Below are 14,480 nucleotides of genomic sequence, written 5' to 3'. Positions count from 1 at the left end.
ACCGACAGATCTGCCTTACATTTATTGGGTTAAAAAACATTCAAATATTATTTTACAGTCCTGCTGACTATCTGTGTATGGACCAACCAGCGCCCAGTGGCCAAAACAAGCCCAGGCAAATGCAGTCTGATCACAGTTATGATGGCAGTTCTATTCGGATAGTTCAAGTGATATAAAGTACATGCAGAGTCAATCGGTAATAATTATGACAACAACTAAATCCTTCATTTTCATTTTATTAGATGCAAAAGAATTGCTATTGATTTCTCAATATAGTTCACTTTATTATGTGATATGCCGTAATTCAACACCCTGGCGGGTGCAAATTAGAGAAGCGGATTTTTTTCGTTTTCCCGACACGTACAATACATTTTTAATGCGTTGATCACTTTTATTTCACTATGCTGCAACAAACATTCACCATGTGTAGTGATGCCACTGACACTGTAATGGAAGAGGTACCTAATGAATTCTTTGCAGATCTGGGAACGCGATCTACAAAATGGTGCAGTATCTGTACAGGTTAAGGCTTGGCTCTCAGCTAGATAAGAGATGTAGAGTAGATTCTGATATGAACATTTGCCATTGAGAAATTATTAATGCACAGGACAATGCCAAAGAAAAGTCTGTCTTGGAACTGAGGAGATACACATGTTGCTTCAATGAACGATAGAGCAGGGGTCCCCAACCTTTTTCACCCGTGAGCAACATTAAGATGTAAAAAGAGTTGGGCAGCAACACAAGCATGAAAAATGTTCCTGGGTGGTGCCAAATAAGGGCTGTGATTGGCTATTGATAGCCCTATGTGGACTGGCAGCCTATGGGAGGCTCTGGTTGGCAGTACATCTGGTTTTTATGAACCAAAACTTGCCTCCAAGCCTGGAATTCAAAAATAAGCACCTGCTTTGAGGACACTGAGAGCAACATCAAGAGGTTGGGGAGCAACATGTTGCTCACGAGCTACTGGTTGGGGATCACTGGTCTAGAGAGATCTGCACCACCAGGGCAGGAAACATAGTGGGAAGGGTGAGAGGTGCGGTTCATCTACAGACAGAGCTTCAATGAACGACACAAAAACATACTAACAACAATAAGTTGTTGGCTTTCAGCTCAACAGCAACGCTGACCAAAAAAAACTCAAATTCCAGTTAAAATACTAAAATAATTACTACCCCACATGTTATTAAATTTGATATACAAAGCAGTCATTATCAGCATTTAAATAGGGTTCACAAGGTTCTACGTTTATCGGGGGACTGTAATAAAACCAGATAAAACAAATACAATATTCAAGTTGAGTACTGAATAAAGTCTGTTATTGGCACGTATAAGGTGTGGTACAACAGTATACACAGTACTACGCAGCTTCTAGCATTTTAGGGTATTTTTCGTTTTCTGTAAACAAATGCTCGCCGCCTACATTTCACTTTGCTAGCAACCCAAGACGGCGTGGACTGTTTATGCGTTACATTAAGTGTTCACCGTTTCTATGATTGCGGTGTGTGAACGTGCATATATATATATATATATATATTTAACTAGAAACGTAGACAAAATAAAAATGCTGCCTTTAATAGTTTGCTCCATGCAATGCTGATTTATTTATGCTGAATTGCATTGCATTTAATGGGAAGATATGTCTGCCAATGTCTTTATAAATGGCCAAGCTACATCCTTCTGCAATTTTCCACAGGTAGAATCACATGTTCGCATAGTCACATGTTTGTAATGTTGGACGTGGTCAAGCTTGTTTGCAAGCAGCTTTATTCCTACAAAGAAGGAAAGAAGAAACTGTCAGTATTAGGTAAATAGAAATGTATTTTCGATTAAGGCCACACAGGGATATTTCATTTCAATCAAATCTCTAGAGAAAAGACTATGTGGGACATTCACTAAGAATCGTAGTTGCGCTTCGTCGCACTTTGCCAGGCGTATTTTCGCCAGCGCCCCGCAAATTCACTAAAATCCGAAGTTGCGCTCAGGGGTAGCGTAAGGTTGCGAAGTTGCGCTAGCGTTGATTCGCTAAGCAAAGTGAAGTTACGCTAGCGATGGTTAATTTGCATACGGCGCCAAATTCAAATTTCAATGGAAGTATTCGTAGCATCACTACACATGCCTGGGAAACCTTCAAAACATCAAATAAAATATTTATTTTGCCCTACACATGTGCCCACTGTATAACAGACTCGACAGACAGACGGCACTTCTGGAATAGGTTTATTGGGGTTGCTGCTGTAAAACCTAACGGGTTTCGGGAGTAAATCCCTTAATCATTTTACAGCAGCAACCCCAATAAACCTATTCCAGAAGTGCCGTCTGTCTGTCGAGTCTATTAAACGTTTGCAGTGGGGACACTGTTTGACTGAGCACCTGGTTTTAGGAGCATGCGGTGAGCAGTTGCGGTCCTTTTTTGTTCTCTATCTACATGCCCACTGTATAGTTAAGTTGCCATGAGTTAGGAAATGTAGGGGGGAAGGGAGGGGAGCCCCAAAAAATGTTTCGATCGTTTTCAGCCTATCACCCATAATAAAGAAAAAACGCCAGCGTTTGTTGGGACTTAGAAAAATATCTACTCTATTGCGCTTCGCCTGGTCTGAGGTGGCGAAGGAAGTCTAGCATAAAAGGTAGCGTTCAGAACAATGCGCGCGTTAGTGAATTTGCGTAGTTACGTCCATTGCGCAAATTCGCCAGGCGTAAGGGTGCGAAGTAACACTAGCGAAGTTACGCCAGCATCCGTGAATTTGCGAAGTAATGAAAATGCTAGTGAATTCACGCTAGCGTTAGGCGCTTTGGCGCTTAGTGAATTTGCCCCTATGACACCCATTTTACCATAGGACAGGTTTCTGACACTTTTTTTATTATTATTTCAGCCACCTGCCCACATGCTCCATTCTCCATAGAAAAGCCATTTATAACAGACACCGATAAACCTCACTGGAAGCTGTTAGAACATGCAAGAAACACTGGTACATTAAAGGGGTAGTTCACCTTTAAAGGGATACTGTCATGGGACAAAAACATTTTTTTCAGTTAATAGTGCTGCTCCAGCAGAATTCTGCACTGAAATCCATTTCTCAAAAGAGCAAACAGGGTTTGTTATATTTAATTTTGAAATCTGACATGGGGCTAGACATATTGTCAGTTTTCCAGCGGTCCCCACTCATGTGACTTGTGCTTTGCTAAACTTCAGTCACTCTTTACTGCTGTACTGCAAATTGGAGTGATATCAACCCCTCCCTTTCCCCCCCCAGCAGCCAAACAAAAGAACAATGGGAAGGTAACCAGATAGCAGCTCCCTAACACAAGATAACAGCTTCCTGGTAGATCTGAGAACAACACTCAATAGTAAAATCCAGGTCCCACTGTGACACATTCAGTTACATTGAGTAGGAGAAACAACAGCCTGCCAGAAAGCAGTTCCATCCTAAAGTGCTGGCTCTTTCTGAAAGCACATGACCAGGCAAAATGACCTGAGATGGCTGTATACACACTAATATTACAACTGTCTCAGGAATGAAATTTTATATTTTAGAGTGAATTATTTGCAGTGTAAACAATGTAATTTAGAAATGTAAATTACAATATAAAAATCATGACAGAATCCCTTTAAAGAAAACTATTTGTTATACATTTATCAGAAATACAAACAGTAGCCACTACTTAAGCATCAACTGCAACCAATTTGAATTTCACAGTATATTTCAAGCTAAAATAAGGAGGCCCATATTCTTTTCATTCCTATGGCATTTTTAGTACCGTATTAAACAAACGGTGAGTTCTAACTTTCATCCATTGATTCTAAAAATCCCATAGGAATGAATTGGTTAGTTTTTTTTTCTGTATTAAGCTGTAAACTCACATTTTGATAAATCTGCCCCTAAATTGTGTTCAGCACAAACCCTATTCAATGAAATCATGTTGAACAAGGCAGTATACATCTAGATTGTAAGCTCCTTGGGCAGGGTACTCTTCACCTCTTGCACTGGTTGCTTTGTATGTAATCCTGTATGTTCAGTGTATAAACCCATTGATTGTTGCTGTGGCATGTTGGCACTTTCTAAATGTATGTTGAAAAATAAATTAACAACAATTTTTGCGGTGCTGTAAATTAGTCCTTCAAGCTTTTTTAAACCATTAAGTGGAAATCATACGCTACAAATAAATGCTTTCTAGAAGTCAGTGGTATTCATAAATGCCACTTGGGGGCCAAAATCAGCCTGCTGAAACACTCCTCTCCTTTTCGCATCTGGAACCGTTGTGTTGGCTCAGTTGTGAACACACTTGCCGAATTTAGGCACAAAATGCAAAGTCTTGCCTTTCTTCACTAAAATCCACAGAGTGTTTGCCCCGGAGCCAGATTCGAAAAGGAGAGGAGGCTACTGCCTGCGCAGGGGCTGAAACTGACACTAGTCTTAGGCCAATGGCACACATGGGGTATATTTATCAAAGAGTGAAGTTAAAGATGACCACATTCCGCTAGCGTGAAATACTGCCTCTCTCCATTCATTTCTATGGTGTTTTAAAAGGCGTATTATCAACTTTCACACATTGATATATACTCTTTTAAAAATCCCATAGAAATGAATGGAGAGAGGCTGACAGTGGTGATCTCTAACTTCACTTTTTGATAAATATACCCCCTGGTGTTTTTGATAAAGTAGATCCACTTCCACACCCATGAAGGAGCACATGCATGTTTATGCATGTATTTTTGATCATCTATTTAAGCTATCAGCCAAATACTAACTATACCATTTTTATAAATTAGCCACTTTTTTAATTATATATCATAATGACATTTACATTCTAGTTTATATAGTCAAGTCAAGGCATCCCATACAGAATGGTCATAGACATTAACAAGCCTCCATAGAGCAAAGCTGAGTTTCTGTTGCAACTCATGTGTCGTGATTTACAAGCACAGTGTACTCCAGTTCAAGGGAGCTCTTTACATAATTGCTACACTGAGCAGGCAGTAAGTACAGAGCTTCCTACATGTGTTGTGCCCCTAGTGACTGTATATGACAGACGCTAAAATACATGCAACGAAAGGGTGTGCCATTCCATGCCCGTGTCCTGCCCAAATTCCTCTCCTTATCTTGAAGGCACAAGCCTGTCTGTGTGCACATTACCCATCTGCCCAAATCCTTGTGCTTCTGAAATCTGGTGCAAACTCTTTCCACCTGATTGCAGCAGCCACAGTTACTAAAAGTATACACACAATGGGGTATATTTATCAAAGAGTGAAGTTAGAGATCACCACAGTCCTCTAGAGTGAAATTCCGCCACTCTCCATTCATTTCTATTAGGGATGCACCAAATCCACTATTTTGGATTCGGCCGAAGCCCCGAATCCTTTGCGAAAGATTCGGCTGAATACCAAACGGAATCCTAATTTGCATATGCAAATTAGGGTTGGGAAGGGGAATGCATTTTTTACTTCCTTGTTTTGTGACAAAAAGTCACGTGATTTCCCTCCCCATCGCTAATTTGCATATGCAAATTAGGATTCAGATTCGGTTCGGCCGCATCCTGCCCGAATCCTGGTTTCAGTGCATCTCTAATTTCTATGGGATTTTTAAAAGAGTATTTATCAATGGGTGAAAGTGAAAGTTCATGCTTTGATAAAAATGCCTTTTAAAATCCCATAGAACCGAATGGCAGACTGTAGCGATCCCTAACTTCACTCTTTGATAAATATACCCCATTCTATTGTGTCTAAAACCATGATAAAATGTGCCAATTTTGCAAATTCTTTATTAAACAAGCCCTATCGTTTTTAGAATAAAGTACATTGAGGGGAAAAATACATAGAATGATACATTTATTGATTAATGAAGATCATTACAATATTGTAGATTGCTTGAAACAAACATTTTTATAAAATTAGCAGCATGCTTTGCCGGCCATGCATAAGCACAGACAGAATGGTAGTTACAAGTTTTGGCAAAAAAAACGTATAGCGATTTAGTTCATGCAAAACAGAGCAATATGTAGTAATAGAGGTTTTAAGGGGAGGAAGCCTTTTGCACATGCTTTGCCTGCGAGTGTCCGCAGAATCATCCATTCCTCTTACCTGTGGTCATTCCTCCCCATCTTCTGGTGTGATCTCTGTTTCTTTATGTACCACTACTTTGGTCACTGACATGTCAGGGTGCTGCTCTTTGGCCTCTTTAATTGCCTGAGCCAGCGCCTAACGCAAGAAAAACCGCAGAAGGGCAACAAAAAAAAAAGGAGGTGGAACATGCAAGATCAGTGGAAAGGTGGATATTCATGAAAAACAATTACACAATTTACAAATGAGGAAAGACAATTGAATAATTTAGAGAATTAAAGGAAAACAATTATCTGATGCAGGCAAGAATAAGAAGATACTAATGTTCATCATCTTGTGCAAACGATTGTGAATTTATTTTTTAAAGCTTCTTGTTATAGACTGAAACAAAGAAGTGCTTAACAGTGAATACTTTAATACATCAATTTACCCCCTTCCCAGCAACACTCCTGGGTGCCATGGTGTGAACCCAGATGAGCTTGTTTATTTAACATATGGTTCCCCGGGGAATACTTTACCTGATCGTGGTCAATGTCGGCATCACCTGTAATCACTATCCGCTTTTCAATTCTGGTCTCTGAGATTCCTCCTTTCACAGTCTACACAGGAAGGAACACAAACATAAAAAGATAAACTTTACTGCATGATGCAACACGACTTACATTCAAGGCACTTTATTCATTTACATGGCCACGCCTCCATATATATCTCGGCTATCCTACCCCTATACTGTATATCTTGGCTTCACCCCCCCCCCAATCAAACATCTAATACCCATTGATTTCAATGATTTATCTGTAGATCTAAACCAGCGAGATCAAATTTCCAATCAATTTAAGTTCATCATAAATCTCAATAATCTAAGTTCTCAGGATCGTAAAAATACTATATAAAAATCCAAATCAAGAGAAAAGTCGACTGGCTTGCGTTAGCCTTATTAAAGGAAAACTATACCCCCAAAATGAATACTTAAGCAACAGATAGTTTATATCAAATTGAATGACATATTAAAGAATCTTACCAAACTGGAATATATATTTACATAAATATTGCCCTTTTACATCTCTTGCCTTGAACCACCATTTCGTGACTCTATCTGTGCTGCCTCAGAGATCACCTGACCAGAAATACTACAACACTAACTCTAACAGGAAGAAGTGAGGAAGCAAAAGGCAGAACTCTGTCTGTTAATTGGCTCATGTGACCTTACATGTGGTTTGTATGTGTGCACAGTGAATCTTACGATCTCAGGGGGCGGCCCTTATTTTTTAAAATGGCAATTTTCTATTTATGATTACCCAATGGCACATACTACTCAAAAAGTATATTATTATGATAATGGTTCATTTACATGAAGCAGGGTTTTACACATGAGCTGTTTTACTCAGTATCTTTTAATAGAGACCTACATTGTTTGGGGGGTATAGTTTTCCTTTAATCAAGGATCTCCAACCTCTACTTACTTTTGATTAATGCGCCCTTAGATTATAGTCACATCTTAGTGAAGGACGTTTATTTCAGCTATAAGTAATTCCAGGGTTTCCTTAGCAGGTTATGGCTACACATACCCAACTGAGTTGTGTCCAATAAATTGGATGCTAATGATGTGATGCTAACATATGGGGGCACATTTACTTAGCTCAAGTGAAAGAATAGAATAAAAAAAACCTTCAAATTTCGAATGTTTTTTTTGGCTAGTTCGACCTTCGACTATCGAACGATTCGAACTAAAAAACGTTCGACCATTCGATAATCGAAGTACTATCTCTTTAAAAAAACTTCGACCCCCTACTTAGCCACCTAAAACCTACCGAGGTGCAATGTTAACCTATGGGTATGGTCCCCATAGGCTTTCTTGGCTTTTTTTAGTCAAAGAAAAATCTTTCGATCAATGGATTAAAATCCTTCGAATCGATTTTTCGTTCGATCGAACTAATTGCGGTAAATCCTTCGACTTCGATATTAGAAGTCAAAGGATTTACCTTCGGCAGTCGAATATCAAGGGTTAATTAACCCTCGATATTCGACCCTATGTAAATCTGCCCCATAGACTATTATGTATCGGAGAAATCACATCGAAAACTGTGGCTGCAGTTAATCTTTAAAGACAACCACCCCAATGTTGATACATAGAAAAAGGGGCAGTTTGTACTTACTTTGGTTATGTGTGTAGTTGTTGTAGTTCCAAATGTCTCTGATGTAATGGTCTGAGCACTCATTAACACACCAGCATCTGTGTCTGTACGAGAGCCCTGCTAAAATAAATTGACAAAATGGTGTTATTAGGTTAGCTATAAATGTAACAGTACAGGTATAGGATCCCTTATCCGGAAACCCGATATCCAGAAAGCTCCGAATTACGGAAAGTCTCCCCATAGACTCCATTTTATCCAAATAATCCAAATTTTTAAAAATGATTTCCTTTTTCTCTATAATAATAAAACAGTAGCTTGTACTTGATCCCAACTAAGATATAATTAATCCTTATTGGATGCAAAACCAGCCTATTGGGTTTATTTCATGTTTAAATGAATTTCTAGTAGACTTAAGGCATGAAGACCCAAATTATGGAAAGATCCGTTATCCGGAAAACCCCAGGTCCTGAGCATTCTGGATAACAGGTCCCATACCTGTAATACCAGGAAGAAAACAACTTGATTGATATCCTAACTGAAAGGCTGCTGCAAAATTGCTGTTAAAACTATAATTATAAAAAAGACACCCTATTTTGTATTTATATTTCACTGTTTTGTCCACGTGGGGTGATTTTTGTTGTCTAACAACAACTTGTTGGGCAAGTAAAAACGCGGTGAACAAAAGCACATGAATGCTGCCAAGTCTACCATAGGCCATAAAGTTTGTCACTCTTCTTTTTGCATTCCCAGGCTCTTCTGTAATTATGGGCCAGTTTAGCAAATATCCTTTTGAAATACCAGTGCAAACTGTGGTAGTTGTTTTACCACAATAGTTACAGTATGCCTTCCATTGAAGGTGCTGGGCAATATAGTCTTTTTACTTGGTAGAGATGGTTAAGGGAAAAACCCATAAAACTATACATAAAGAAGAAGAAAGTTGACAAGTCTAGGCCCCAGCAGAGACCTCCTACTTCCTAAACCACACAGGGGGGACCACAGAAGACATTGGTTATTGCTTCTTCTGGCTAAAAGAGTAGAACAGCGGGGTTGATGAGCACCTACTCGCATGCATGCATAGCTAAAGCCAGATTTGGATCAGCTCCTATTTTGAGATTGCAGTGAAGAGGACCCGAAGCATCACAAGACGGTACCTCCCACCCCTACTGTGTCACAAAGGGTTTTTTTGAGCCTCCCTGTGTGCAGTTCTAGAGTGGAGAGGAATGTGCAGGTGTCTAAGCTTGTCAGCAGGCTTCCATTCTCCAGTGTAGATGACTAAACATCCAAAGTTACATTTTTGCAAGGATTACTGTAAACCACTAGCGGGAAAACATGCATCGCTTAGTTGCCCGATGTTGTCTTTACTTCAGAAGACTCATAAGTAATTGTTTTCGTTTCTGTGTGGACAACTGGCGCATCCTTGGTACTAACATCCAGCTTCTCTTCATCTGCAATACTGCCGAATGTGATGATCTCTGTTTTTACAACTGGTGACTGCATACAGAAAAGAATACGGGTAAGAATAATGTGCAGGACATGCAATAGGAGGATACCAGATAATAAGACCAGCATGTAAGTTATAAAAAGGAGGAAAATAAAGTTACGGCTGTTTGTGGTAATGAAAGCCCCAGATATTCTCATATTGTGGGTGCAAACAGAAATATAAAATTGCCTGCTTATTAATGTTTAAATAGAACGAAACAGTATTTCCCCACCACTTCCTTTTCAGTCAAATGGCCTTTTGCAAATCATGATGTAGTGGGCCAACACAGCAATGACTGGTCTATTCTACGTCTATTTGACCTGTCTGGGATATTTCTACTGCAGATAGCGGAGAAGAGGACACCCTGAAATGCATTTATGAAAAAACCTCTTTGAAGCACACTCATATTTCTCAAAACAAACTTTTGACTCGCTTAGAAGCTGCTCTCTCTCTCTCTCTGCCACTCATTTTAACTCATGGTGAAATGAATTCTTCTTCCTGTACTATCTATGTGCTCACCTTCACTGCCAGTCCTGTATAATCCTATACATAAAGGGAAAATATGAAAGAAGGCAATTTCCAGATCGCTGTGAGAAATGCGTTTTACGATCTGAAGGTAAGGCAAGGAGAAGGCATTTTTAGGAGTTTTGACGATCTCTCTAGTGCTGATTTACTGCAGGTGACATATATCCCCATCTTCCAGTACTCTTAAAGGGAAGTGGGACAGTGGTGAAACAGTTCAGGGAAGAAAAGGGGATTAGAGATTTACTGGCCCCAGTTGGTGATTGTGATCTGCAAGTCTAAAAAGACTGAGGTGGACTTGCTTTGGTACAGAAGCCCCAAACCTAATGTGCAGCATTTGTAGCCTTATTTGTTGAGCTTAAACTGAGATTAAACTGTGTTTAATTATATATTTGAAACAACCTGGATTTTGAGTGAACTTCAAGAAATACACCATATATAATAGAAGGACAGCACAGATAAAGGTGCATTTCTTTTCTATCTGTAAAAATAATTAAAAATGTAGATTTTATGCAAATTCTACCCCACTTACAAGGAGTTTTAAGGTTCCAATATCTCTCTCTCCATCTTACTGTGCACACAGAATGTTATTTGTCTGAATATTTAAATGTATAATTACAACAGAGATGCCTCTTTATTAACTCTGTTTTTTTATTTAACCTAAAGTATACACAAATTTAAAGCTAGATCTCTCTGATCAGCATTCTCCTGTCTTTTATGACTTAAATATCTTAATTAGGATTTATACATACTAATAGTAAAGAAAAATAATAAGGACAAAACTGAAAGTTGTAGTGTTTTTTAAACTCCCTTAAATTCGTTTGAATTCGAAATTTGACTGCGGGAAATTGATTAAAAAAAATAGAATTTTTAAAACTCGGACAAATTTTACAGATCCGAAAACTCGAATAGAATTCTAATTATACAAAACACAATTCGAGTTTTTTCTATTGAAAAAAACTTGAAAGTCAGGAAGGCTACAAACATCACCAAATTGATCCCTGGACCGCTCCCATTGACTTATCCAGTAATTCGGCAGGTTTTAAGAGGTGAATAGTCAAATTTGAATTCTTAAAGGGCCAGAGTATGATAAATCTCAAAAATCTAATTAGAATTTTTTCGAATCAAGTTCAGATAATTCCCTGGTCCGATTTGACTGTTTTGACCGTTAAAAAATTCAAAAATTTGTATTTTCAATTGGACCCTTATTAAATCTGTCCCTTAATGTTGCAAGCCTTAAAGATGCAATGATGACCATTAGAGTTGATATACAATGTACTAATTATCCACAAACCAATAAATGTAATAAATACTAATACATGGGGTACATTTTTATTATTGGAACTGGAAGACCAGGAGATTTTGTACATTTTGCCTTCATAGTTTTTTACTTTGACAAAAAGCTGGAAATTGCCTTCCAATAACTGTGCTTGTCCTTGCCAGGAGACTCTTGTAGAAAAAGAAGTTTGCATTTCAGTCACCTACAAGCTGGCATGGACAGGCACTTTCAACCAATTCTCATTGTGGACAATGATAGGTGGGATTTCAGGCTTTTAAGGCCATGTGAGTAAAAACACCCAAAATCTTCCCATGTGTGTCTGTCCATAACAACTAAGCCTGATGTTAAACACATAATATCGATTTTTATTTACACTAATGGAAAGTAGATACACCATGTAAAGAATGGCATACACAGAGGCAGGCAAATAAAATTGTACAAAACAGCAACTATGATCATTTTATATATTAGGCTAAGGGAAATCTGTGAAATGAAATGCTAGAAACAGCATGGAATGCCATTGTACTGAAATTGTTTTTGCAGTAATTACTGGTGTCATTGCAGTAGGCACGTACTCTGAGTAATCTATCTCATGACTGCAGCAATTACCACGAGACATCAGTATTAAATAAATTAAATTGGGAAAAAAAAGGACAAGACCATTATGATCCCAATAAGTTCACCTTTTTTATTATTACTTTTTAAAGGTCATTTCTGTTTTGCAATATTCTATTACTTAAAAATTAAAAAAGAATTTGTTTTGACTAATATGGTATGGTTTTGACCACCTTTATTTCACTCATTTACCATTGTGAAGAGCTGTGCCATATTGTTTAAGGGAAAATATATCTCTATTTTCAACATAAGCTCATTCAGTTAGACTTGTGTAAACACATTTCCAGAAATAAATATAAATGTGTGTTTGCTGGCATCAATTCCTTCCCTTGTTCCATTACGAACTGTCCACCAGTGCAGAAACCCATAGCAACCATTAAGCCATTAGTTTTGGTTGGACTACTAAAGGTGGGCTAATGAAAACAAAGCCATGACTGGTTGCTATAGATTTCAGCACTATTATATATGTGCCCAGTGTTACTAAATAATGCTCACAGAGTTGTCCATTAATACAGTAGTAAAACAGTAGCAATACTTTGTTTATATATATATATATATATATATATATATATATATATATATATATATATATATATATATATACACACACATATATAGTAGTGATTATCAAGCTGGGTTCTGAGAGTTGTGCTTACATTGGAACTTACATATGACCAAAAGTGATTTTTTTTCTAAAAAGAGAATTGGCACCTGAATGCTCTGCTGTTTTTATTCAAAACACAGGTAAATGAGTGACAGATATTATTTACATGTTCCCAGGTGCATGTATAACCAGCATGTAAATAGACTGTAACTAACCTAGGGTTACCTTGTAAGTCTCTCTAGCATTTGCGTTATGCCCTCTTGCAGAGCAGTCAGGAGGATTATTAGTCAGGCTATATTTTTATTGAGGTAAGAATTATGGTGAACAACACCTGTGCTACAGGGCTATCTTACGCATCAGAATTTGGCACAAATCAGAAATCTTCTTATGGTAGTGAAATGGTTTAAATTAGGTTACGAGAGAATAAACACAGAATGGGTATAAACCAGTTACCTCTACTTGAGGCTTGCCATCCAATAATGCTGAGACATGAACCTTTGAGCCATGCTGCTCTTCTTGTGCAGAAGTATCAACAGGCAGATCTTCATCAGGCTCCTTTTTGAGTGTAGAGCCCTCAACACCTTTTAAGCTAGAAGCAATGACTGTGACTGCAAGCTCAGAAGCATCCCCACTTGCATGCACACTCCTCACTTGACTCTCCTCCAAACCGACTATCCCCTGCACAACCTTCTCTTTCGTTTTCTGTTCAATGTCCTCTTGTCCTTTGCGACTGGAATCCCATTCTGTAGTAGTCTCTGTTCTCTGTTGGTAATATAAACATAAATCATCACATCTCTGTCATTCAGCATCTTTGCATGAAAAAATATATACAGTAAGTGTTAAGACATTTTAACCATAGTTTTAATCATTTTAAACATTGTTTCTTCACTAGGCAAACTGAACAATTTCAACAATTAAAATGTACAGTATGTTAACACAGTGACATGTTAAATGACTGATATTATAGGTATGTTAAGGGTAACCCTTTACATTAGGTGTAAGGAGGTTTCATCTTAAGGAGCAGAAAAAGGGTTTTTTTCCCAATAGTGAGAGCTGTGACATTGTAGAATTCTCTCCCTACTGTAGTTGTACCTGCAGAAACAGACAGTTTCAGGAAGGGAATGAATATGCTTATTACAATTTTGATCCTGATCCAGATATACAAGTTAATTGGAAACAGCATCAGATTTTTTCCTTTCTTATGGATCAACTACAAGTTAAGTAGGAACTACTTTGAAAAAAACTTGGTCACATCTTTTTTCAACCTTAATTACTATGTAACTATATAATATTTAGGTCATCTGCTCTTTTCTATAATCCAATGATTTATTATACAAGATCATATTTAAATTTTAATAGTAGTTTTTGGATTTTCTTTAACCATACTACCACTCTTCTGCTTTATTTTGTTATGGATATAAAATGAGCAAGCCATTCTCCATTATATAGAAAGCTAGAATAATGGTGTTTTAGGGCTGAATAAAAGTAAGGTGGCTGTTTTTTGAGATATCAGAAAGTAGGCCCAGTCATTAGAGAAATTCTAAGTTTTAACATAGAGCAACACATTAAGAGGGTTATTTACTAAAATCTGAAAATGTCTCACTGTTTTCTTAAAATCACTTCGACCAAACTTCTGTGTACATTTTTAATGTATTGATCATTAAATTCACTGGAAAAAAAATCTGGTGAGAGAAAACTCGATAAAAACGTTAAAAAAAAAATCTGAATTGTGCAATTTTTTGGTATTTGATACCCAAAAACTCAGATTTTTTTCAAATTATTGCCTGAAA

At 37.7% G+C, this 14,480-nt stretch overlaps 1 protein-coding gene across 19 annotated transcripts in view; it reads right to left on the bottom strand.

The window, feature by feature from the left end:
* Window positions 1-220: 220 nt before the first annotated feature.
* The window catches only part of epb41l1.S (erythrocyte membrane protein band 4.1-like 1 S homeolog), a 113,655-nt gene continuing 99,395 nt past the window's right edge, over window positions 221-14,480 (bottom strand). For 16 of the 19 annotated variants that reach the window (XM_041567821.1, XM_041567814.1, XM_041567827.1 and 13 more), the window contains 6 exons: window positions 13,144-13,452; window positions 9,553-9,681; window positions 8,212-8,310; window positions 6,574-6,654; window positions 6,077-6,193; window positions 221-1,769 (listed from right to left, as the gene is read on the bottom strand). In XM_041567821.1, the coding sequence (XP_041423755.1) occupies window positions 6,083-6,193; window positions 6,574-6,654; window positions 8,212-8,310; window positions 9,553-9,681; window positions 13,144-13,452 (729 nt within the window). In that variant the 3' untranslated portion in view covers window positions 221-1,769; window positions 6,077-6,082. The remainder of the gene's footprint in view (window positions 1,770-6,076; window positions 6,194-6,573; window positions 6,655-8,211; window positions 8,311-9,552; window positions 9,682-13,143; window positions 13,453-14,480) is intronic. The other 3 variants (XM_041567815.1, XM_041567818.1, XM_041567820.1) reach the window with 3 other exon arrangements.

Source organism: Xenopus laevis, chromosome 6S (genome assembly GCF_017654675.1).
Source record: "Xenopus laevis strain J_2021 chromosome 6S, Xenopus_laevis_v10.1, whole genome shotgun sequence".
NCBI classification, from domain to species: Eukaryota; Metazoa; Chordata; class Amphibia; order Anura; family Pipidae; genus Xenopus; species Xenopus laevis.
The sequence above is the reverse complement of the archived record's forward strand: the minus strand, read 5'-3'. Positions and strand labels throughout refer to the sequence as shown.